The sequence below is a fragment of the Eutrema salsugineum genome, unplaced genomic scaffold (genome assembly GCF_000478725.1).
Source record: "Eutrema salsugineum unplaced genomic scaffold, Eutsalg1_0 scaffold_7, whole genome shotgun sequence".
Taxonomy (NCBI): Eukaryota; Viridiplantae; Streptophyta; class Magnoliopsida; order Brassicales; family Brassicaceae; genus Eutrema; species Eutrema salsugineum.
Genome location: NW_006256486.1, coordinates 8,781,951 through 8,807,357, shown reverse-complemented (window position 1 = coordinate 8,807,357; position 25,407 = coordinate 8,781,951). Strand labels below are relative to the sequence as shown.

Sequence of the window (25,407 nt, the reverse complement as noted above, 5' to 3'; positions counted from 1 at the left end):
GGTGTTTCCCCGGAGACATTTGAAGACAGCCAGCAAGCTACGGTACCGCGGCCAACAAGCCATTTACCACGGCCAGGGCTACGCGACCGTGGCCAAGCACCCATTCACCATGGTCACGCATCATGCGACCGCGGCCAGTCATCTCCAACTTAAGAAGCCCATTTCTGAAGCTCAAGTCATTTTCCAGCCTCAATTCTGAAACCCTAGATGCCCTGGAGTATTGAAGACTATAAATACTTGTCATTTAGGTCGTTTTTAGATATCTCTTCCATACTTTTTACAGAGACAACTTTTCTTAGCTGTTTTAGCGATTCGTAGAGAAGATTTCTGAACCTTGAGTTCATCAATAGAGAAACTTTCTTTCATCTCTTTTCTTTACTGTTTTTAATTGCTTTCATTAAAACCAATGATGATGTCGACCTCAGCTATGTCTGAGTAGATCCCGAATTGGGTTCTCATAATCAAATAATACATTTAGGTTTTTAGATTTGGGATTTTTATTTTAAGTTCTTCGTTTATTCTTGTTCTTAATGCATGTATGTTTGATTGATCACTTCGTGTCTAATCTAGATAATTATTGTTGCAAAAGTTTTCATTAAGTATCTGACCTAGAATGAAACAGACGATTCTGCCATAGGAGTGGAAACCTACATATGGGTGAGTCGTGAGTATTGACGAGTCCTATACAAGTTTTTCTACCTTCCAAGACCAGAGTGGAAACCAACTGGTCAAGCTTGCGAGAGACAGCTGGTTATGATCACGATAGTGATGTAGTCATACCGTCGTACTCTACCTCTAGAACCCTAGATATTTCGATATCCAATAATCCCAATCTATAGCCTTAGTTGTTGAAACCGATTATGATTTTTATAGAGTTTTCAAAAGACTAGCGTTTTTAATTACTGTTTACAACTAAATCGATTATTACTTGCTTTCGTAGATCTGCATTTTTACTTGCTTTTACTCGATATTCTGCTTGCTTCATTTTGCTTTCTTGTTTACTTGCTTCTTAGGATAGATTTATTTGTTTTCTTTCGTTCTAGTTTAAACCGTGACACACACCAACCTCTTAAAACCCGATTTAGTCTAGACATCAACTTAGAAACCTTGGAAAGGTACTCGGCACACAAATCTCTGTGAATTCGATTCCTAAATACTATAATTGATTAGCTGTGCACTTGCGACTTTCATTTATTTCTTTTAAGGTAAAACTTGACACCTTCACCACACATCACATCAACAAAGAAACCATAACTCACACGAACAGAATAAACAGAGGATCAATATTCTTAAAACACGGAACTCGGTTCACCTTTAAAAGAACCCACGAAGGAAGAAGGGATTCTTTGGCGACGGCTGAACAAACCTACACACAGAGAGAGAAGAGAGAAAGTACTAAAATTTGATATTCTTAAAAGTGTTTTACAATCCCCATATAACAACACCAATAACTTTCACTCTGTTTTTCAATACAACAAAATGAAAAAATAACATTAAAATAAAACGATATTATTTCCCGCATATGACGTGGCACGTGACGTGGAATTCCTGCATCAAATGCATCGGATTGGAACATAGATTCCAGTATCTTCTTGTATCCTAATTTTGTGTAACGACTTCGGCTTTATATAACCTAGTAAATACAACGATCCTCTTAAGGGGAATTCATCATCTTTCAGAACCGTCTGTTGTTAGGAAAAGAAACCGTAGAAATTCTTATTTTTTGTTAGTCTAACTAATTGGACTTGAGTAACCCAAGCGGCCAAATTGTTCAAGCATAGTTGTACACAGTTATAATCAAATAACAATTTTTAATTTTTAATTTAAATGGCTCAAGTCATTTGATTTGGCTTCTCGACGGCAGATATCTTGAGCTTTAATTTATTGAGAAACTCCATGGAGGTGTCAATTTCCGGCTTCGCTGCACCAGAGGCCTTCCTCCTCTTATCCCAATCAATCCAATTTATGGCAACACCAAATAAAACATCTACCTAATTATATGATGCGAAAGTTTCTTCATTCAGAAACCTATCAAAGTTGTGATCTTTATCATGCTTTGTTCCTTATCAAACCATATTGAGCCAAGACACACTACAAGAAAACAGTAAATTAACGACTACGGTTTGCTACTGAAAATGTAGTCGCTAAATTTTGTGACTACTCAATGACTGATTAACGACGACCGTACGACTGCGGAAAATCAGTCACGAAAACGTCGTTAAATAGTGAATGCGAAAGTCGTCACGTATCAGTCGCTATCTAACGACGGTTTAGCGACTAATATGTAGTCACGATAAATCAGTCGCTAAAACGTCGGTATATTTGCGACTAATTTGCGACATATGCGGCGGGTCGGTATAATTTAACACGTGTAATACGTTTTAGGTTGGTGTACCGGTTTTTAGCGACGAACCGCTCGCAGTCGCAATATAGTGGCAAATCAGTCGCATTTTAGTCGCAAATTTTTCTATATATTGAGATCCCATCTACGTTCCTCTTCATTAGTATGTGTGCTATCATTTTGGTAGTTGCACTTTATAAAATTCCTTTAGCTGTAAGAAATATTTCTTACAAAAAAAGGTGAAAAAAAAGAGTTAAGAAAAAAACTCTTATAATAGAAAGAGAGTTATAATTTTAATTTCCAAAATGTCTGGAAATTATAATTATAATAATTTTAGAGCTTGGATTTATAAACGAATCAATGAAAAAACGGGTAATTTCTCGGATGCGTTTATAGAAGGAGTGGAGCAATTCATGAATTTTGCAAATAATCAGACTATAACACAAAGCAATGGTGGTAAATTTTTCTGCCCTTGTAGTGTATGCAAAAACAATAATTTTTTGTTGGGGAGTAAGATTTGGAATCATCTATACAGTAAAGGGTTCATGCCAGATTATTATGTTTGATAAGCATTGGGAAGAAATAACTATGGATTATGGAACTAGTTATAGTAACAGTCATCTAAGTGAATGGATAATATAGTTGAAGATAGATATGTGGATATGGTGAATGATGCATTTTGTGATAATTTTCGTCAAGATGATAGCTATTGTCTAGATGAGAGTAATGAAAATGTAGAATAACCTGTACGTAACCATCCCAAAAATTTTTACGACTTGTTAGAAGCTGGGGAAAAACCATTATACGATGGTTGTCATGAAGGGCATTCACAGTTATCTTTAACTGCTCGGTTCATGCAAAATAAGGCAGATTATAATATGAGTGAAAAATGTTTGGATTCATGGGCCTCATTGTTTACTGAGTATTTATCAGATGGAAATCAAGCAACCAGTTCTCATTACGAGACAGAGAAATTGATGGGAAACCTAGGCCTTCCTTTTCATAAAATTGATGTTTGTATCAACAATTGTATTATCTTCTGGAAAGAGGACGAACATTGGGAGAACTGTAAATTTTGTCAAGCACCAAGATATAAGCATAATGAAGGACGGCGATCAAGAACCAAAATACCATATAGTCGTATGTGGTATCTACCTATAGCTGATAGATTAAAGAGAATGTATCAGAGCGAGAAGACAGCAGCGGCTATGAGATGGCATGCTGAACACCAAGCCAAGGATGGAGAAATGTCACATCCTTCTGATGCTGCTGAGTGGAAATATTTTCAAGATCTACATTCTCAGTTTGCTGAAGAACCCCGAAATGTTTATCTTGGATTATGTACAGATGGGTTTAATCCATTTGGCATGTCTCGTAATCATTATTTATGGCTTGTGATCTTGACCCCTTATAATTTACCTCTTGGTATGTGTATGAAGACAGAGTATTTGTTCCTGACAATATTGAATTAAGGGGCCAAATCATCCACGAGGCAGTCTTGATATATTCCTCCGACCTCTTATTGATGAGTTAAAAGATCTATGGTCTACTGGAGTGAATGCATATGATGTGTCCCTGAAACAAAACTTTAATTTAAAAGTTGTGCTGCTGTGGACGATAAGTGACTTTCCAGCATACAGTATGTTATCAGGATGGACTACTCATGGTAAATTGTCTTGTCCAATTTGCATGGAAGGATACAAAGGCTTTTTATCTCCCTAATGGAAGGAAGACATGTTGGTTTGATTGTCACAGAAGGTTTCTTCCACAAGATCATCCATTAAGAAAAAATAAAAAAGACTTTTTGAAGGGTAAAGGCATGAGTGACTACCCACCAGAGTCTTTGACTGCTGAGCAAATATATTCTGAGCGGATAGAATCTGTGAATCCTAGTAGAACATCTGAGTGCGGTGGAAATGGTCATGAAAAAAAGAAAGCTGGATATGGTAAGTGGCACAACTGGCACAAAGAAAGTATTTTCTAGGAGTTGCTGTACTGGAGGGACCTTAATCTCTGGCCTAATCTTGATGTGATGCATATAGAAAATTGACAACATCATGAATACTCTTATGAGTGTGGGGGGTAAATCAAAAGACACAATCAAGTCAAGATTGGATATATAACGATTCTGTGATCGGGCACACTTACATGTTAATGGTAATGTTGCAGCTCCTTTTCCTGTATACACATTGCAAGAAGCTGACAAAAGAATATTACTAGAATGTGTGAAAGCGGTACAATTCCTAGACGGTTATGCATCTGATCTAGCTAGTTGAGTTGATATAGAGAAGGCAAAACTTTCTGGTATGAAGATTCATGACTGCCATGTTTTTATGGAGCGGTTACTTCCGTTTATCTTTGCAAAACTCCTAGATAGGAACGTTCACCTTGCATTATCAGGTACGAACTAACTCTTTTGCGCAATTATATTTCTACAATATGATTACTATGTAAATAAACTAACTAATTGATTTGAAATATTGTAGGGATTGGAGGTTTTTTCGTGACTTATGTTCTAGAACTTTGCAAAAAAACAGCGTCCAAATTATGAAACGAAACATAGTACTAATCTTATGAAACTTGGAAAAAATCTTTCCACCATCATTTTTTGATGTAATGGAGCATCTGCCTATACATCTGCCATACGAAGCTGAACTAGGAGGGCCTGTATAGTATAGGTGGATGTATCATTTTGAAAGGTTTTTCAAGAAGTTGAAAGCAAAAAGCAAAGAACAAACGATATGCGTCAGGATCGATTGTTGAATCATATATCAATGACGAGAATCGCTTATTTTACAGAGCATTATTTTGCCACACATACAAACGAAATCAAGGTTATGTCCACATTATATTCATAATTAATTATAGGTTAACAAGATAACAAATTCCATTAATAAAACTTTTGTCTCGTTTGTTCAGGCTAACAAGATTCAATGAAGGTGAAGTCCCAATCTTTACCGTCCCTGGAGTTCCTGATATATTTACTCATGTAGGTCGTCCTAGTGGGCAAATGCACGAAATATGGCTATCAGAAGACCATCAAATTGCACATGCATATGTTTTGCGAAATTGCGAATATTTTCAGCCATTTGAGAGGTATATAGAATTAACATTATTAGATTCAACATGTTTACTAGATTCCACATGAGTTCTCATATAAAACATGTATGTGTCTGTCTTGTATAGAATGTTTGAAGATTATATATGTGCGAAATTTCCAGATCTTTCCACAAAAGATCTCGCTGCAAAACGAGCTGCCGAATATCCAGTATGGGTGAAAGATTATGTATGCTTAACTCTAATTCATATATATATATATATATATGTATATTGCATACTATATAATTTAAAAGCGATAACATTCATGTATATGTATGCAGGTAACTTACTGGAACACCACAAATCCTTTTCCAATTTGGGTTCAAGATATAATTCATAGGCCAGTGAATAAGGCTAAAACGTGGTCCATCTACTTCACAAGGGGATATTTGTTTCATACGCAGAAGCATGGTGTGGGCCGAAAAACCTGTAACTATGGGATATGTGTGAAAGGAGAAAATTATACGGATGCATCTGATGAAGCCGATTTCTATGGAATCTTAACTGATATCATACAACTCGAGTACGAGGGAATGGTAAATTTGAAAATCACACTTTTTAAATGTAATTGGTATGACTCTGTTATTGGTAGAGGCACACGAAGAAACAATGGTGGCATCACTGACATTAATTCATCAAGAAGATACAATAAGTACTAACCATTTATCCTAGGTATGTTGATACATATATATATATAGATTTAAAAAATATATGTTTGTTTGTTGGAAGAACCTTTTTATTTTGCTGATCTTCCACAGCTTCTCAAGCTGACCAAGTTTGTTATATTTCATATCCATACCGAAAGAAACCGAAACAATTGTGGTTGAACGTGGTAAAAGTAAATCCAAGAGAGAACATTAATGGAGATTATGAAGAGAAAGAACCAAATCTTTTACAACAAGTAAATGATGATGCTGTAATGCTGACTACAATTGAGGATCTTGTGGTCGATAATCGAGTACTCGGAGTAAACCCCATAAATCTTAATTTTGATGTTGAAGATGCAGAACCAGCTGATGAATTTCAGTGTAACTTATCATCCTCTGATGATGATGAAGATGAAGATGAACCTTACTAATTATTTTGTTTAAACCAGTTGATAATATGATGAAGATGAAGATGAACCTTACCAATTTAATTTTTATCAAATTGTTTAAATCAGTTGATATTAGTTGATATTATGAATTTATAAACCAAACTAAATCAAATTAAACCAGATTAAGATTAATTTTAAAACCAAATTAAACCATAAAATTAAACCATATCAAACCAGATTAAAATTTGGTTAATTTTAAAACCTAATTAAACCATATTCACATTACACCAAATTAAACCATATAATTATACCAAATTAAACCAGATTAAATTTAAACCATTAACACTTAACAAAATTAACCTCAAGCCCACTAAATCTAAACCCTTTAGCCCAAATAAATCCCAAGCCCACTAAATCTAAACCCACTAACACTTAACAAAATTTCTCTTTCTCTCTTCTCTCGATCTAAACCCTAATTCCCTTTCTCTCTTCTCTCGATCATTCCGCTTCTTCTCTCCACCGATTCTAACCCACACTCGATCAATCTTCACCGGAACCTATCCCCTTTCTTCCCACCGATTCGAAACCCCAAACGGAGTCAATCCCCTTTCTTCTCCACCGATCCAAAACCCAGAAACCGATGGCTACTCGTCGTTCGAAGAAAGGAAAAGGAGGTGGAAAGGCATCGAGTGCAAGGACGCCGTCGCCTCTCCCAAGTCGATACACCTTCACTCCGGCGCCGTCTAACCAGTCTCCACCACCGCTTCATCCGGCGGTGCCACCGTCGATCTCGGTGAGAGATTATCCACCACTGACACATCTGTTCCAGAACCACAGCCAACATCAAAGCTCTTCTCCGCCGCTTAATGCTCGGTCGACTCCACCGCCTCAACCCCAAAGCTCCAATAACTCAGAAGACCGACCAGCCGCATTCTCTGAAGAAGAAACATATCCGCAAGCTGAAGGGACTTACTCGCACTCCCATGAAGGCCACAACGACGGTGAAGAAGCTCTATTCAGCCCCGATCTCGCTCCTGACCATCAGAGAATCCTGAACGCTTTGCTTACACAACCAGGAAGGGAAGCTTTCACCACAGTCCTATCTCCTATACCGAAGCCTAATACAACATGGTAATGCTTTCATTTTCAGCTTGTATTGCTTAGTTTAGTTGTTTAGATTTGAACTTGATTAGGTGTGGAACTTGATTAGGTTTCAACATGGTATGCGAATTCATTGCTTAGTTTACATGTTTAGGTGTGGAACTTGATTTTAGGTGTTGTATGCGAATTCATTGCTTAGTTTAGGTAACAATTATGTATGTTTTGATAACTGGTAACTTGTTTGTATCTGACTTTGTAGGTTTGGTCGGGACAAATCTAAACTTACCCGAAAGATCACCAAGATCTTTACAAACAAGTTCGACGGTCCCTTTTACAGCTGGACCTGTGTGCCTTGAGAGAGACAAGAACGGTACTTCATTGAATTTGCGGTAAGTATTTCATTCTTATTCTCATTTGTTTCTTTGATGATTTTCAGTCATTTTAGGCATTTGAAGCAGTTGTTTGTTTGAGTCGTTTGAGGTATTTATAGCATTTGTTTGTTTGATTCATTTGAAGTTATTGAGGCATTTGATTCTTTGAGTTAGTTGAGGCATTAGATTAAATTGTTTCTTAGTTTTCACTCGCTTAAAAGATCTTCTACTCATTTGATTCATTTGAGGCATTTTAGGCATTTGTGGCATAAGACTTCATCGTTTCTTCTCCTTTGATTAATTTGACATGTTTTTTTCACTCGCTAATACCATTTTCTATGTTTCTAATGTAGAAAACACACACCTGGGATCCATTAGTAACCGGTGTTGTCCAAGAAAGGTTTGAGAGCATCTGTCTCAATCGGATGAAGGATATGGTGAGCAAGGCAAGGACTACTCGGGAGCAACCCAACTGGATTGGCGACACTCTCTGGAAACAAATGACTGAATACTGGAACACTGAAGAAGCCAAGGAGAAGAGTGCCACTACATCAGCTGCAAGGATGTCTGAACGTGATGGTCTTGGACCTCATGTCCACTTCTCAGGCCAGAAGTCGTACATACAAATCCAACAAGAGATGGTTAGTTCTCTTCCCTTTTCATTCATCACTTATGTCTATACATCTTTAAACTCTTTTGTTTAACTTTTTTTTTCATTGCAGGAAGAAGAACATGGAAGGCCGGTGAGTCTTGGTGAAGTTTTCATCAAGACTCATACAAAATTGGATGGCACATTTGTAGACCGAAAGTCCAAGACCGTGGCTGAAGCGTATAAGAAGAAACTGGAAGAAAAGATGGCTGATCTAGGGGTAGACTCCGAGACTTCAAATGGTACATCACCGCCTGTGGTGCTGTCCGTAGAAGAGGAAAATGAACTCTTTCTTCAGGTAAAGCCTTTTTTTTACATTGTCTTTTATGATATGCTTTTATTCTTTGAATTTTGACAGCTCTGTTATTCTAATAATGTTTTGCAGGCGACTTTCACAAATGAAAGAGGCATTCCTTATGGAATTGGAAGCCTCTCACAAACGACTGGAAAAAGGAAGTACCCAGGAACCACTACAAAAAAACAGAGATTTATCGACCTCATATACAGTTGCTAATTAGTCGCTAACACTAAATTTACGACCGAGTTCCGACTAATAGCATCAGTCGCTAATATTGAGTCGCTAAATTAATTAGTCACTTATCAGTCGACAAATACCGACTGAATAACGACTAAATGTTGACGAAGTTAATCAGTCGCAAAGCAGTCGTTACCTTAGCGACTGATTGACGACTGTTTTTGCGAAGTTAACCTCGGCAACATACAAGGGTCTCGAGGAGCAGCTTCAAGAAGCTCAACGCCTAATAGAAGAACAAGCGGATCAGAACTCAGGACGTGAGGCAGAGCTTATCAAAGTTTCTGCTGAGCAACAAGCCAGAATCGACAAGTTAGCTCTGGTGGAAAGGTACTTGACTCAAACTGATCCAGGGTTCTTAGATTTTGTGGCTGCAAATCAAGTTCCAAGTAATCCAATGACTTCACCTAATCACTCTACAACTCCGTAGGTTCTTGTTGGCCTCTGTTTTTCTTTGCTCCTTTATTCTCTTTAAGAACTTATCACAATGATATGCTATGTATTATTTTGGTATTTTGATCACAATGTTTTGGAACAATGTCTATGTTTTATGTAATATATATTTGCTTTTACAAGTTCTGCTAACTATTTGATTTCGAGTTTAGCTTTTTGGTGTAATGAACAAATTTGATCAAATGAAAATAGGAAATATAATGGATTACCAAACCTGAATCCGTTTGATCAAAATAGTCGCAAATTCGTCACTACTTCGTCGTACATTAGTCACGACTTCGTCGTAAATCAGTCGCTAAAACATAACAAAACATCACGTTAAGGTGATATCAGTCTTCAATCAGTCGCTAAAGTGAAAACAAAGTAGTCGTGATTCAGTCGTTATTTACTGCAACTATTTCGCGACTAAATTTTCACGACTATTAATCAGTTGCAAAATGGTCGCACATTTAGCAACTAATTAGCGACTGAGTTTACACGACGTTCCTACGACCGAGGACGAAGTCGCTAATTAGTCACAAACGCAGTTGCTTGTTAGTCGTTAAATTAACTACTAAGTGCCGACTATTTAACGATTGAATGTTATAGTCGTTAATCAGTCGCGAATTAGTCATTATTTTGTGACTGATTAGCGACTGAATATTTTAGCGATGTTATATTAACGACTAATTTGTTTAGTCGCTACTCAGTCACAAAACCACTAATAGCGACTGATTGGCGATTGATTTGTTCGTTGCTAAAAACCTGTTTTCTTGTAGTGACACAATTCCTCCAAGCTTTTGCTAACTTTAAAAACATATTTTTCACAAAAACGATTTAGTTTCATATCTAATGCAGTTTTGTTTTCAGTTTTAAAGTCTAAGGACTAGTGAAAATTATCTTGATCTTAATCAAAAACATCATCTAAAACAAACCATTATTAAACAATCATCATCATGGAGATCAACTTCTTCTAAGTAATGAGTTTGAAGATTCCCACAAATTGATAGAGGATTTTTGATGAGTGACCGAGCGATATTCTGAATGAAATATGAATTTTTTAGACCGTATAGCCACTCATTTGCCAGTGTTTCTTGCTGTTCCAAATACCATTGAACCCGTAAATATGGGAGCATGAATTAAACTAAGATTTGATCTTATGAAATTATCTTAAATTAAATTACATACATATATGACGCAATTAGATTCACCTAAAGATACATTACACATAACGCTAAAATATTTGTAGTATTAGCTTTACATCTGTTATTGTTGATTTTTAGTGCAAACATATACTGTACTATATAATATAGGTCTAGATATGTGTAATTTGTGTAGTAATAATAATTAAAATATTAAATGCAAAAAAGTTGGATGAGAGAAAAATTGAAAAGAAGTCTAGAAAAGAACGAAATCAATTAAAAAAGGAGAAAGTAAGGTGTCAGGAATGTCAAGAAACCTTAGTAGTGTAAAGGGTTTTCTTATTGAACTCAATGTTAAGGCATTGTTTTATATACACGATATCATCTTAGGTTAACTAACACTAATGATACAATATTAAGAAGGCCTAATATGGCCCAATAGCCCCCCCCCCTCAAACTGGTGTGTGGAGGTTACAAACACCCAGTTTGACCAGAAAAGCATCAAATTCCTTTCTTCCAAGTGCTTTCGTCATGATGTCTGCCAATTGAGAAGTAGTGGAGACATGTTTGGTGGCGATGGTTCCTCGAATGATCTCGTCGCGAATAAAATGGCAGTCGAGTTCCACATGTTTGGTTCCAGCGTGATACACGGGATTCTTGGCAAGATTTATACCAGATAAGCTGTCCGAATGAAGTAGTGTTGGAGCAGAACAATCAATACCAAACGATGGAAGAAGCTCGCGTAACCACAGTATCTCACAGACGGTGTCCGCCATGGCTCTGTATTCGGCTTCAGTTGAAGACCGAGACACAACATCATGTTTGACCGTTTTCCATGACAGAGGAGAACCTGCAAGTTGAATAAACCATCCTGTAGTAGAGCGACGAGTAATCGGACAAGAAGCCCAATCACTATCACACCACGCCGTGAGAGTGAGATCCGCATCTGCTCGAAGAAGGATACCTTGGCCAGGACTAGATTTCAGATACCGAACCACTCGGAGGGCCGCGTGCCAATGATCCTGTTTAGGAGCATGCATGAATTGAGACAAAACATGAACAACATATGAAAGCTCCGGACGAGTATTGCAGAGATAAATCAGTCAGCCCACAAGACGCCGATACGGAAAAGGATCAGGTAACGTGTCCCCTTGTGCTACTGCGAGTTTGTGATTCTGTTCCAGAGGAAAAGTGACAGGTTTCGCTCCAAGAAGACCAGTATCGGAGATGATGTCGAGAGCATATTTCCGCTGGCAGAGATAAATGCCTTACGGACTTCGAGCCAGTTCAATACCCAAGAAGTAACGCGCAAGACCCAAATCTTTCATCTTAAAACAACTGCTCAGGTAGTACTTGAAGCGTTGAATAAGCACCAAAGAACTCGCAGTGATAATCAAATCGTCGATGTACACGAGAACATGAATCCGATCACCGTTTTGTGCAAATTGAAACAATGAATGATCAGAACCGTTCTGAGTAAAACCATACTCTGTTAACGAAGTGGTAAGCTTTTCGTACCAGCACCTACGAGCCTGTTTAAGGCCGTACAAAGATTTATGTAATCGACATACCTTGCCTTTTTCTCCAGTTCGAAATCCAGGAGGGAATTGCATATAAACTTCTTCATCAAGATCACCATGGAGGAATGCGTTGTGTACATCCATTTGGTGAACCTCCCAGTCATTTGAAGCTGCTTGTTGCAGAAACGTACGAATCGTAACCATCTTGGCAACAGGAGCGAAGGTTTCATTGTAGTCAATACCCTCAGTCTGATGATTTCCGAGCACAACCAAATGTGCCTTGTGGCGTTCAAGTGTGCCATCCGAGTTGAACTTGAGGCGAAACACCCATTTGCAACCCAAAGCTTTCTTTCCTGGTGGAAGATCTTCAACTGTCCAGGTTCCTAAATCATCAAGAGACGTGATTTCATCTTCCACTGCAAAACGCCACTTCTCGTCCTGAATAGCTTCTTTATAGCTGGTAGGTTCTTTAGCCGAAGTAATAGCAAATAAATAAGCTTGGTAAGTATCAGAAAAACGCTCACTCGACAGAAAACTTGCAATGGGATATGGAGTTTTTGAGAGTTGTGGTTCGTGAAGAAGAAAACACACATAATCCTCAAGTTTTCGAGGAGGACGTTTTATACGAAACCCACGTCCAAGTTCTTCAGGTGCATCATCGCGCTCAGAGTCTGCCAAAACTGCAGGCTGTAACGAAGTGTCAGAGGACGAAACTGCAGGCACCAGATCGGAGCACTCATCATCAGAGGACTGAATCGCGTCGGATGAAGATGAAGACTGCTCATCGAGAAGCGGTGATGAGGCAATATCGGGTAAAATGCTGTCATCGACCATAGGATCAGGGAGAGAGCTATTCGTCTCTGCAACAGGCTCGCTATCCCATCGAGTCGAGGTGGACGACGGGATGCGCAGAGGCGAGGTTCATCACTGTCAATTTGTGAAGACGCTGGAGGAAGTTCAACAAGCTCCGGACCTGAGGTTGATGGCGAGGAAATGGACTCAAATGGAAACTCTGTTTCGCAGAAAATAACGTCTCGAGATACAGAGATTTTCTGAGTCTCCAAATTGTACACACGCCACCCCTTTTTACCAAAAGGATACCCGAGAAAAACAGATTTCTGTGATCGACTAGCAAACTTATCTCCACCATGTTTCTGATTATGCGTGTAGCAGAGGCAACCAAAAACTCTGATGTGATTCAACGGAGGCGGTTTGTTGTATAGTAATTCATACGGAGTTTTACCGTTTAGAAGTGCAGATGGGGTTCGGTTGATCAAATAACCGGTTGTAAGAGCACAGTAGCTCCAAAACTCAACTGGAAGATGGGCATGAAACCGGAGAGCCCGAGCTACATTCAGGATATGTCTGTGCTTGCGTTCGACGCGGCCGTTCTGCTGTGGTGTTCCAACGCAAGAGGTCTCATGAATGATTCCCTTTGTGCGAAAAAAATCGGCTAAGCAGGTGAATTCTGTTCCATTATCGCTGCGAATTGTCTTTACCCTCTTCTCAAACTGTCTTTCGACAAGAGCAACAAAGTTTCGAAGATTGATTGGTGCGTCTTGTTTAGAGGGAAGAAGATAAATCCATAAACCTCGTGAGTAGTCATCTAAAATGGTGAGGATATACTTGGAACCACAAATAGAAGTAGTTCTATATGGACCCCAGAGATCGCAGTGAATCAGCTCAAAAACCATTGACGTTTTATTGCAACTTAAAGGAAAAGAATCTCGAGTTTGCTTAGCTCGAATACATACGTCACATGTTTTAAAATCAAAAACACCACTACTGCTTAAATTAGATAATTGTAGCATCTCTAGAGCTTTCAAAGAAGGATGCCCCAATCGACTGTGCCAAAGTTTCAATGAGGGAGCTCCAGTTTGCTGAATTGCCGCTGCAACATCCATTCCTCGAAAAAAATAGAGACCATTCACTTGTTCACCCGCTCCAATCAGCCTCCGAGTGATGCGATCCTGAACCACACAAATCCAATCAGATATCTGAAAAATGCATCCCTTATCCCGAGTCAGCTGAGATACAGAAATCAGATGGCAATGTAATCCATCAACAAAGAACACATTTTGCAGACTAAGAGAAGAACCCATATAAGCTTTCCCATGCTTATTCGAAGTCGTGAATCTACCATCAGGCAGTTTAATAAGCATTGGCGACATATCACAGACATCAGTTAGGAAATCAATGCTTCCCGTCATATGGTTCGTGGCCCCTGTATCAATAATCCAAGACTCAATGAAAAACGTACCAGTAGGAGGTCCTGGAGCCGGTGATTTACGTGCATTGAGCATCTGAACCAATGTTTGCCATTGCTGATCGTTGAGACCACTGAAACCTACACGATCTGCTGAGGTAACAACCGAGTTAAACGAGGAAACATGATTAGCTTGAGCTGTATTGGAAGGTTTTCCGCGTGATGGTGCAGACGACGTTCCCGAAGAAGTGTCGAATTTTGGACATTCGAGTTCCGTTTGTTGCGAGCACGTTCTCCCCACCACGGTGGATACCCAATTTTCTTGAAACAGTTGTCAGCTAAATGTCCATTCCGGCCGCAGAGAGTGCATACGATTATCCCAGCTGGAGCATCTTGACGAGGTTTGTGCTGAGTCTGAACTGCAAAACTCACCTCGCCGACACGCTCTTGATGTAAACGAGCAAGTGACCTCGATTCCTCATCTTGAACAAGGATATTGTATGCCTCATCCAAAGACGGCAAAGGTGTACGAGACAGCAGATTTGATTTCACTGTTGCGTATGAGTCATCAATTCCCATGAGACACTGATGCAATTTGTCCTCTTCGCGTTCACGGCGTACGTCCTCCAATGTCTTAGCTTGTTGGTAATCAGCCAGACTGGTCCACAATTTTGTAAGCTTTCCAAAATACGTCTCCATTGGCGTTCCTTGCTGTCGACAAGTCGCCAGCTCTGTTTTGAGTCTTTGTACTCGTTGTCCGTTTTTCACGGCAAACCGTTTTTGGAGTTGAGTCCAAAGGCTAGCAGCATCATCGCAGTGTGAGAGAGAGGAGCACAGAGATTCATCAATAGTGAGTTTAATCCATGAGATCACCAAAGCGTTGTTTGCACACCAGTCTTCATAGTCTTGATCATCATCATCGGGTTTTGGAATGGAGCCATCAGCAAACCCAAACTTCTTTCTCGCCCGCAGAGCCAGACGAAGACTCACGGACCATTCATCGTAGTTAGGTCCACGCAAAAGAGGTCTTGAGATGATGGTTCCCGGATTATCACTTGTGGTTAGGTCATACGCCGAGATCGTTCTTCGTGAAGTCTCGACACGAGATCGGAATTTGGAGAAGATTATGGATCCAGTATCATCTCCCATCGTAAAAGAAGTTTCGAAAGAGTAATAGAAAAGATACGATAACCAAAAACCTAGTTTTTTAGGTTTGTGGCTCTGATACCACGTCAGGAAACCTTAGTAGTGTAAAGGGTTTTCTTATTGAACTCAATGTTAAGGCATTGCCTTATATACACGATATCATCTTAGGTTAAACTAACACTAATGATACAATATTAAGAAGACCTAATATGGTCCAATATAAGGCTCTGATTGGTAAATAAACTTTTAAAACTGTAGAAACTTTAAAGAAAATTAAAAGTCTTAAAAGTCACTAATTAACTAATCAGATTTTATTGATTTAACAGTTTTTAAAGTCAAAACACTGTTTTTAAATTTTCTCACAGCTTTCTCTTTCTATTTTTCAGGTAATCCACACTTAAGTTTTAAAAGTATAAACATGTGGCTTTTATTTTTTTTCTAAAGCCACATCTATTATTTTACAGCCAAAATTATTTACAGTTATAGTTAAAAATTAAAATCTACAGCCACATTCCTTCGAAATCAGACCCTAAGTTTATATAGCACATTAAATTTTTCTCTGTTTTTAGTTACTTTAAATTTATATCAATTAATTGGTAACATTTTAAAACATCTGGTTTTGAAAGTTTAAAGAAAGTTGGATACTTGGATTGTTTTACCAAAAATACATTTTCTTTTAGATTATTACCACATACAATAAATTTTTGTTATTAATGTTATCCATTTGTTCCGAAAACCGTAACTACTTTAGCAAAAAATTACCCCCTTGAAATTATTTTTGAAAGTCCAGTTGGAATTAAGCTTCTAAAAGTAAATTCGTAACCAAATTAAATTTTCCAAAAAATCAAAAGAGAAGTAAATTAAAAAGAGATCCTATTTTGAGTAATTTGCTAATTTCAATTGAAAGGCATGGGCCGCGCGTAGTGCCCTTTTCTCATTTAATTAAAAGAAAGAAAAAAAACGGAACTTTTCGTCTCCTCTTCCTCCTCGGCGATTATTGCAGTTATCGTCGTCGTCCTCCTCCTCCTCGGCGACGGTGACGACATCGGAGGGGTGGTGGTGGTGGTTTACATTCTAGGAGCTTTTAATTTTTCATTTTCGAGACGGGTTTCGCTGAATTTTCCTCATCGGAATTCCCAATTTTTCGTCCACCTTTCTTTTCTTCTGCAAAATCATCGTTCTTCCCCATGGATTTGTCGCATTTGTTGGTACATTAATCCCCTCTCCCTCTCTCGTTTCTCGATGTTTAGTTTTTTTTTTATTATTATTTTATCTTTTCTCGGAATCTACACGATAATGCCGGAGAAGCCGGATCCATGCCCTTTTCATGATTTGCTTTTCCTTTTTCAAAATTCTTCTCTCCGATTTCTTCGTTTTACTAGAAAATTGGGGGTGTTTTTGCTTCGATTAAGCTGTTTCTCTCTCTCATCTATTGAAAGTTCTTCGATGAATTGAATTCGGATTTATGTGAGACAACCTCTCCTTTTTTCCAGTGTTTGAAGCCGTAAAGGAACCGGGAATTTTTCTGGGGACAGACAAAATCTCAGGTACAAATTAGGGGTTTTCTATTGTATGATTGATTTGGGTCTCCATAGATTTACCCAAAATCGAATCTTATAGCAGAAAGTGGGTATTTTTGAGTAGCAATGTCGTTCAAGAACATAGTGCGTGAGCTTAGGGGAACACGCAATGAGAGGAACAAGACCATTGGTCGTCGAGGGAGATCGCACATTGCTCCAGAAGGATCTGCGTCTTCTTCTCCATCGACAGATGAATGTTTAGATCAGAGCATTTGGGTTGATTTGCCTCCAGAGTTGCTTCTTGACATAATCCATCGAATCGAGTCTGAGCAGACTTCGTGGCCGGCGAGGAGAGACGTCGTTGCTTGTGCCTCTGTTTGCAGGTCGTGGAGGAAGATGACGAAAGAAGAAGTTCTCAAAGTACCTGAGCTCTCTGGTTTGCTCACTTTTCCGATTTCGTTAAAGCAGGTTTTACTCTTTTAACACACTCTTTGAAACATTGTGAATCGTTGAAGTGAAGTTCTGAATACATTTTATTGGATGATTTCTTGATTCAGCCTGGTCCTAGAGATGCTCCAATTCAATGCTTTATCAAACGTGAAAGAGCTACTGGAATATACCGTCTCTATCTCGGTTTAAGCCCTGGTAGCTTACTAATCTCACCTCTTATGAATTTGAGTTCGGAGTTTGGAGTTTTGGGGCTATATATATCATCCTTTTCTGTACCATTTGCAGCTCTTTCCGGCGACAAGAGTAAGCTGTTGCTGTCGGCGAAGAAAGTCAGGAGAGCGACTGGTGCTGAGTTTGTTGTGTCGTTCTCAGGAAGTGACTTCTCGAGAAGTAGCAGTAACTACGTAGGAAAACTGAGGTATGTAAGGTTTTGATTGTCTTGATTGTCTTTATATCGCCATGGTATTGATAAGTTTTTGTTGTGTTTTGTTGTGGATAGATCTAATTTCCTTGGAACCAAGTTCACAGTCTACGAAAACAAACCTCCTCCGGTTGATTCTAACCGTAAGCTCCCACCATCGATGCGTGTGTCTCCATGGGTATCATCATCTACCCATAGTTACAACATAGCTTCAATCTTGTATGAGCTGAATGTCCTTAGAACCAGAGGTCCAAGAAGAATGCAATGTATCATGCACAGTATCCCGGTTACTTCGATTCAAGAAGGTGGGGAGATTCATTATCCAGCTGAGTTCACAAACCAAGGAAAGAAGATGAAGAAAAAGAAGAATCCGCTGATGGATTTCTGCTCAGGGAACATGGGAGGAGGAGAATCCGTTGTAAAGGAAGAACCATTAGTGTTGAAAAACAAGTCGCCGAGATGGCACGAACAGCTTCAGTGCTGGTGTTTAAACTTCAAAGGTCGAGTCACGGTTGCATCGGTGAAAAACTTCCAGCTAGTTGCAGCTGCTGCAGAAGCAGGGAAGAACATGATGAACATACCAGAAGAGGAACAAGAGAGAGTGATATTGCAGTTTGGGAAGATAGGCAAAGATATTTTCACCATGGATTATCGTTACCCGATCTCTGCATTCCAAGCCTTTGCCATTTGTTTAAGCAGCTTCGACACGAAGCCTGTCTGCGAATGAATGAAACTAAAAACATTCTCGAATTATATATTCTCTAATTTGCAGTTGTTGTGTGGGTTAATGAATGTACATACTTTTCCTTCTTGGTTCTATTTTTTTGCCATTCAACTTCATCTTCTTAATTTTTAATTAAAAAGTAATTAACTTTTGGTTTAGGCAAGGTATGTCTTAGTCTTTCTTTGGAAGCAAAGATCATCACCAATCTCAAAAATCCTTCGTTTATTACAAAAACCCAATCTCTGTTTCTGTCTCTGTTTCATCTTAACATTACAAAAACATTTTTAGGTATGAAAGGTTTTGTGAGAGGATTATTAGCAAGAGCTAATTATGAGATGCCAAAGATTCAGAGGAAGTGGGAATGGATGGAATCGGCCGGTTTCGGTGGCGTTACTTCGTCTCCGCCGCCGGAGAAAGGGTTGGAGAATCTGACGGTGGCGGATGTGCTGTTGACAAAGGACAATGACGACGGCATGGCTGACACGTGGATCTCCTGCCGTACAAACGACACCGTTTTTGATGCCGTTAAGAATGTTTGTTCAACTTCTCTCCTATTATTATTCGCTCATCACGTTACATACGATTACACCTATAAACGTGTACGTATGCATCGAATACACACGGAAACCGGAAACGACATTTAAGCCCCTAAGTATCCCTAATTATCAAGTTTATAGGATTAGTTTTTTTTTCATAATTAGGTTAATCAGGGTTTGTACTATTCGACTAATTGAGGAGTGAATGCGAGTGTAACTATACTACTATAGTATTCCATTCACCGGGTTTTTTAATAGGTATAAACATGATGCTATTTTTAACTAAACAAATGAGAATAATTAGATAATTTTACGCTTGATTAAAATTGTGCCTTGGTCGAGATCACGTCTTTGTTATTTATGGGATAATTTAACTTTCTTTTTCGCAAAATCTGTTTCTTTGGAAAAGCGTGTTTAAGTTGGTATGATGCATGCAAGTCTATAAATATCGAACTAAATTTAGGGACTTCCAAGAGTAAACTATTTTATGTGCTTATATAAAGTTTTGTTCGTGGCCTACTCCACGTTGTTGTGTCCCAGCTAACAAAGACGTGGTTGATTTGTACATTCGGTGGAATATATATAATACAAAGAGAAAGAGTCAAATACATGTCTATATATATGTGCGTTAGTTTATGTCATGTATACATAATACATTATATATCGATTGAATGAATGGGACCAATGTCTTGGACAGTTGGACATTTAAACATTATAAGTTAGTAATTCTCATAAATGAGAGTATTTTGGTCTTTTTTTGTATATATAGAACAATAACGAGAACTATATATGGGTGGATATTTTTTTTCTATATGCAGTAAGTAATTGGTTTCTTTTCAAACAAAAAGCAGATGGCAAAGCATAATATTGGATCGTTGGTCGTGTTGAAACCTGGAGAGCAACAATGTATCGCAGGAATTGTGACAGAGAGAGGTAGAAGCTTTTTTTAAATTCAGTTATTTCCAAGAAAAAATACCCAACAAATGAGTTGTGAGTTGTGACCAACTAATATCTTGTAAATTTTTAGCTACCGGTATAAAAAGCACATTGATCCAAAAAAATATGTATTCATGTGATAAACACAATTTTTTTTAGCTAAGATTCTCCATTCTGTGATTATATATGTGATTAAAAACTCGTGTCTTGATGATTGGTTGGGTTTTAGCTGTAGAATTTAGTCTGTGTTGCTTTACGAAAAAAAAAAAAAAAAACAGGTATCTCTACTTGACACTTAGAACTGCTAAAATGAGATCCACTTAAATACTAGAACTGTAAAAGGTGTAACGTTGAAATGAGACCACTTAAATACTTAAAAGTTTGACTGGAGAGAAATAAAAAACTGTAGAACGGTTAAGGGCTGTAATAATTTTCGACCGCCAAACCAATCACCCCCAATTGTTGTAAATGCATGTATCCAAATTTTAACGTGTCTACATGTAATTTTTTGTTTTTGTTTTTTTAACTATTGTAATATTTTTGTTTATATGATGATAAATTGATTTTTGAATGTGAAAAACAGACTATATGAAAAAGATAATCGAGGCGGGAAGATCATCAAAGGTTACAAAGGTTGGAGAAGTTATGACGGACGAGGTCAGAATAACCAAAAATAATATTATTCTTAAATTAAAATTATGAGAGTTTTTATTCATCCTGTTAGGTTTTTTTTTAATCCAACTAACCAAATATGTAAAATTTTGGAATACGTTGGCCAGAGCAAGCTGGTCACTGTTTCGTCTGGAACAAACATAATCAAAGCAATGCAGCTTATGTCAGGTAATTTGTTATCTTTTTCATTTTTATATATTTTAGAATATCAAAGATGTAAACAATGTTTTGAGAATGTTGCAGATAATCATATAAGACATGTACCTGTGGTTGATGGAAAGATAGTTGGAATGATCTCCATGGTTGATGTCGTTAGAGCCATTGTGGACCATCAAACTGGAGAGCTCAAACGTTTAAATCAATTTATCAAAGGAGACTATTACTAGTACTTTACAATCCACAAAAAAAAAGAAGATGAAGCTTACGTGGTTTCCATATATAATACTATATCAATGATTATGTAAATACTCTAATCAAATTCTTATTGAAAATAATATGAACATAATGCCCAAAACCTTTTAATTTGGTTGCCCAAAACCTTTTAATTTGGTTACCCAAAAAAAAAGAGAAAAAATATCATTTTGTTTAGTAACTAAAAATGAGTGTATTGTTATGCTTATTATTTTTTTTAATTACTAGGAAGTTTTGGACGTAATCCCCTAAACTCCTAATCCCCTAAGCTCGGAGCTCCACATTATATAATATTAGTTTTCTCCTAAGCACCATTAGATCATGTGACTTTTAGACTTTGCTTAAGGTCAAACAATTGGTATATATATATGTTATTATGCTTAATTAGAGTCACAGGTCATCAAGAACGCAAGTATAATAGGCAAGCCACAATCTATAAGGAAACTGAAGTATAAGTTGACTTCCTGAGACTCGAGTATTTTCTTGTTTCCATGATCGTCTCCAAGAACCATATGCTTATCTTTGTCGTGACAAATTTGACAAACGTAATAACACCCATTTCCTTTTTTCTACAAATTAAATATCTTTTGATAAAAAATTTACATTCATTAATCTGCAAAATCTCCATTGATAATTGAACCCTAAGTAGAAACGATTACTTGCGTAAATGGTTTCCACGTTTAATTTAATTTAATGGTAAATTGTGGAAACCGATTTGGCACTAACCGATTTGATGCCGTTATTGGAGCGGTTTGCTAAAATAACAATTCCAATTTTTTGGTTCGGTTTAATTTAATGGGCGGAGTCATAACTGGGCTGGGTCAGGGAGAGTCCATGGGCTAACTGAAATAATTATAGGGTTTCATTTTTTTTCTTTTCTAAGTTTCTCTTTCTCGTCTACACAATTCGCCATTTCTCTAGCGTCTTTCAGAAATCTTCGATTCAGCTTCTACCTTAGACTGTAAGTGCTTCGGCTTCGATTTCTGTCTTGAGTAAATGTTTCTTTGATTCAGTTTTAAATTTTATAGGGAATTTAATACTATGTTGTATTTTTTCGCCGCTTCGATCTGATTACTTTGGTTCGATTCCTACTCTCGGATCTGAGACCATTTTGTATGTTCGATTCAACTTTTATTCTGGGTTTGATTCTGTGAATTTTTTTTTTACATTTGATTCCTTAGGTGGGTTCATCATTTTGTTTGCTTTTTTCTTTCTCTCAAGAATTTTAATTTCATATGGTCTAGAATTTAGAGATTTTGAAATCTTCTCATAGTTTCAGCTAATAGTTAAATCTTAATCGTTCAATATCAAATGAAAGTTTGGGAAGAAAAATCTTTACCCTCGTAGGAACATTTTAGCTGCAATTGTAACTGTTACAAGGCCAAGTCTTGATGTTCTATGCTCTTTATTTTAGATACATTTTACAGACCTCTCAATGTTTTAGAAATGTTGTTTGTGTAATTGTCAGTGGTTAATCACAATGTTCGTATCTTTGTCTTGTTGGATATCTTTGTTAAAATGCTGAGGAATTGAACCAAATCGACCAAAAATGTGATGTACGAGTGTATTCAGGATCAGTTTAGTTGAAGCAGATTTGTGGGAAACTTTATTTGGTCTTCTGCAATTTATTTGTTACCTGGTTTTTGGCTTCTGGTTCTATGTAAAAACCTCTCAATGTTATAGAAATGTTGTTTGTGTAATTGTCAGTGTTTGGTCTCAATGTTCTTATCTCTCTTGTTGGATTCTTTGTTAAAATGCCAAGATTGAATCATTCGACGAAAAGCTGTGATATATGAGCGTATTCAGGATAATTTTAGTTGAAACAGATTTGTAAGAAACTGCAATTTATTTGAGTTTTGTTGATTTTTGTGTGGGTAGCCATGGGGAGAAAGGCTGGAAATTTGTACATAAACCCGAAAAAGCTTGGGGGTATAGCAAAACCATGTATGAAGGAAATGGTATCATTCTTGAACTGTATGGCTCTTCACCAATGCAAAGATGATAAATGCGAGAAACAGAAGCAACTTCTTAGCGTTTGTATGCAGGGCCAGGTTGATAACACTTTCATTTCTGGGTTTTCTTATACTTTTGTTTTCTCTCGGTTTTTCGTTTTCTTAGAATGTCTTGCTTTTGCAGGCGGAGAAGTCGAAGTCTTGGGGAAACATCAACTACCATTTGCAGAGGCTAACCCGAGGAAGAAAGTAATATAGCATGGATCATGTATTCATGGAGACTGATGATAGATTCCGCTGATGGGTCAACTGGTAGCTAATGCTTATTGATCACTTTATTTGTATCCCTATTCTTTTGGGCATATGTACAAGTTGTTGGGCATCTAGAAGAAGAGAAACATTGGACACATTTGTTCATTTAAAGAGAGGATTTGGTCTCTTTGTTTTGCAATAAAACATGTCTTCTGAGCCAAGGCAGAGAGGTCCATGAGTGTTAATGGTGTTCTGATTACGATTTTCAATTTTTTTTTTGTTTCTTAGTCTCTGTATCATTTTAGTTTTATAATACGTTTTCGAAGGGACAAACAGTAATTGCATCTTAGTGCCTTTATATTACGTGTTACCATCATTTGAAAAAGTTCCTTACACAATATGAGTTTCAATAGGGTACAATGCAATTGAATTGATTTGGTTTAAATTTACATAGTTTTGTTGATAAACATTTATGCCTATATTAAACATAAATGTTTGCTAAAAATTTGGTAACCTCTCACTCTGAATCGGGTGTTTTCTCAAAATTTCCTCCAGGATGCCTTCAAAAACCATAAAATAAAAACTGGTTAATGATAGTACAAAAGATATGGATGAATGGTACACCATTTTTCACGGTTGGAAAATTATTAGAATAATGGACTAATTGCAACGATTTTCTAACTGACCCCTCTCGAGATCTCATCTCAAAAATATAATTACAAAACGTACCATGATGCAGTGTTCTTCGGATCAACAGGTTTTGATATACCATATATTTCAAGAATCATGAACTTGAATTCAAATCTAATTAACAATGAGATATTCACCAATATAAAAAATAGGTTATTCACCAATATCAGTTATATGTACTATGTTAGATCTGTCTCCATTTCAGTATGGGATATTTTAAAAGAAAACGTGGTTCCATTTTCTTATATAAAAGCATTTATCAAACTTTACTTTTCAGTAATTTTATCATATATGATTAACGTATTACAAATATAATTTGAAAAACAAAACATCATTAACAAATAAAAATATCTTTCAATCTCTTATATAAGGTAGCAAGAACTCTATTCAATTAATTTTCTTTTGGTTACTTGGTCAACTATTTTGATTTCCACTATTCATCAGGTATCAGTCAAACCCTACATATGTATTTTTATTCTTAATTGAACGTTATTGCAGTAATTATATCGTAATATATATTACAAGAAATATTATAAACTGTCGATATATTGGAGCCCTAATATAAGCTGAGAGAGAACCCTAATACATTTCTCTTATTAAAATTCCAACAAAGTTCAAAACTCATACCAAATGATAAAATTTTTAAAATAATTTTTGCTTACAAAAAATGCATTCACATATACGTGAACGAGGCTCAATATAAGAAACGAAAAAAGTAAGTAAGATGGATTATAGAAGGGAAAAAATGAATCCAAACTAAACTCAATTAACATTTGTCGTTTCTCCAAATATTAGACCCTAACAACAAAAGAAAGGAAGTCAGAAAAGAAAAAAAGGCTACCTGATTTTGCTAGTCGCCCAATCGGCCCATGTCTTAGCCCCTTCAGCAGCCTCCCCGGCGCTGCTTTTGAAACTCAAGGCGGCAGCCTCCGCCGCAAGAGTCACCTCATTGGCCGTAACTTTCACCGGTGGGTCTTCCGCGAAAACACTTGTCATTATTATTATCACCATAAATATTGTTGCAAAGAATTTAACTTTTTCCATTCGGTTTACACAACTTTTTTCTTCTACCTATCAAAAATTAATAAAAATTATTACTATTGATTACAATTTTTTTTGTTTTAATAATATAGATTTTGTTAAGTTGTTTTGTGTTCTATAAGACAATGGATGTGTACTATTTATAGGGGCCTTAATAGCGACTTGGCGAAAATGGTGGAACACAGTTTTTTTTTGTTATTGATTTTTTTGATAATATTTAATTTTGA

At 37.2% G+C, this 25,407-nt stretch overlaps 4 protein-coding genes across 8 annotated transcripts; 3 read left to right on the top strand and 1 right to left on the bottom strand.

The window, feature by feature from the left end:
* Positions 1 to 16,494: 16,494 nt before the first annotated feature.
* Positions 16,495 to 18,782, top strand: LOC18010850 (tubby-like F-box protein 6). 5 transcript variants are annotated; one of them, XM_006393535.2, is made up of 6 exons: positions 16,500 to 16,783; positions 17,069 to 17,122; positions 17,220 to 17,563; positions 17,653 to 17,740; positions 17,831 to 17,963; positions 18,045 to 18,782. In XM_006393535.2, exons 3-6 carry the CDS (start codon positions 17,222 to 17,224, stop codon positions 18,691 to 18,693), a joined length of 1,212 nt encoding a protein of 403 aa, XP_006393597.1. In that variant the 5' UTR covers positions 16,500 to 16,783; positions 17,069 to 17,122; positions 17,220 to 17,221; the 3' UTR covers positions 18,694 to 18,782. The 5 variants fall into 5 exon arrangements, with proteins under 5 accessions (XP_024006369.1, XP_024006370.1, XP_024006371.1 ...); XM_024150604.1 differs by having other exon boundaries at positions 17,199 to 17,563; XM_024150601.1 differs by having other exon boundaries at positions 16,495 to 16,783; positions 17,653 to 17,963.
* A 170-nt stretch (positions 18,783 to 18,952) lies between these two features.
* LOC18010727 (CBS domain-containing protein CBSX3, mitochondrial) lies at positions 18,953 to 21,220 on the top strand. Its single transcript, XM_006393534.2, has 5 exons — positions 18,953 to 19,223; positions 20,078 to 20,159; positions 20,746 to 20,819; positions 20,942 to 21,002; positions 21,078 to 21,220. The coding sequence occupies exons 1-5, from the start codon at positions 18,981 to 18,983 to the stop codon at positions 21,218 to 21,220; spliced, it is 603 nt and encodes a 200-aa protein (XP_006393596.1). The 5' UTR covers positions 18,953 to 18,980.
* An 897-nt stretch (positions 21,221 to 22,117) lies between these two features.
* Positions 22,118 to 23,670, top strand: LOC18010726. Its single transcript, XM_006393533.2, has 3 exons — positions 22,118 to 22,206; positions 23,124 to 23,296; positions 23,382 to 23,670. Exons 2-3 carry the CDS (start codon positions 23,126 to 23,128, stop codon positions 23,448 to 23,450), a joined length of 240 nt encoding a protein of 79 aa, XP_006393595.1. The 5' UTR covers positions 22,118 to 22,206; positions 23,124 to 23,125; the 3' UTR covers positions 23,451 to 23,670.
* A 155-nt stretch (positions 23,671 to 23,825) lies between these two features.
* Positions 23,826 to 25,236, bottom strand: LOC18010705. The gene is made up of 2 exons (XM_006393532.2): positions 24,981 to 25,236; positions 23,826 to 24,009 (listed from the first exon to the last, which is right to left on the bottom strand). Exons 1-2 carry the CDS (start codon positions 25,181 to 25,183, stop codon positions 23,967 to 23,969), a joined length of 246 nt encoding a protein of 81 aa, XP_006393594.1. The 5' UTR covers positions 25,184 to 25,236; the 3' UTR covers positions 23,826 to 23,966.
* Positions 25,237 to 25,407: the final 171 nt, after the last annotated feature.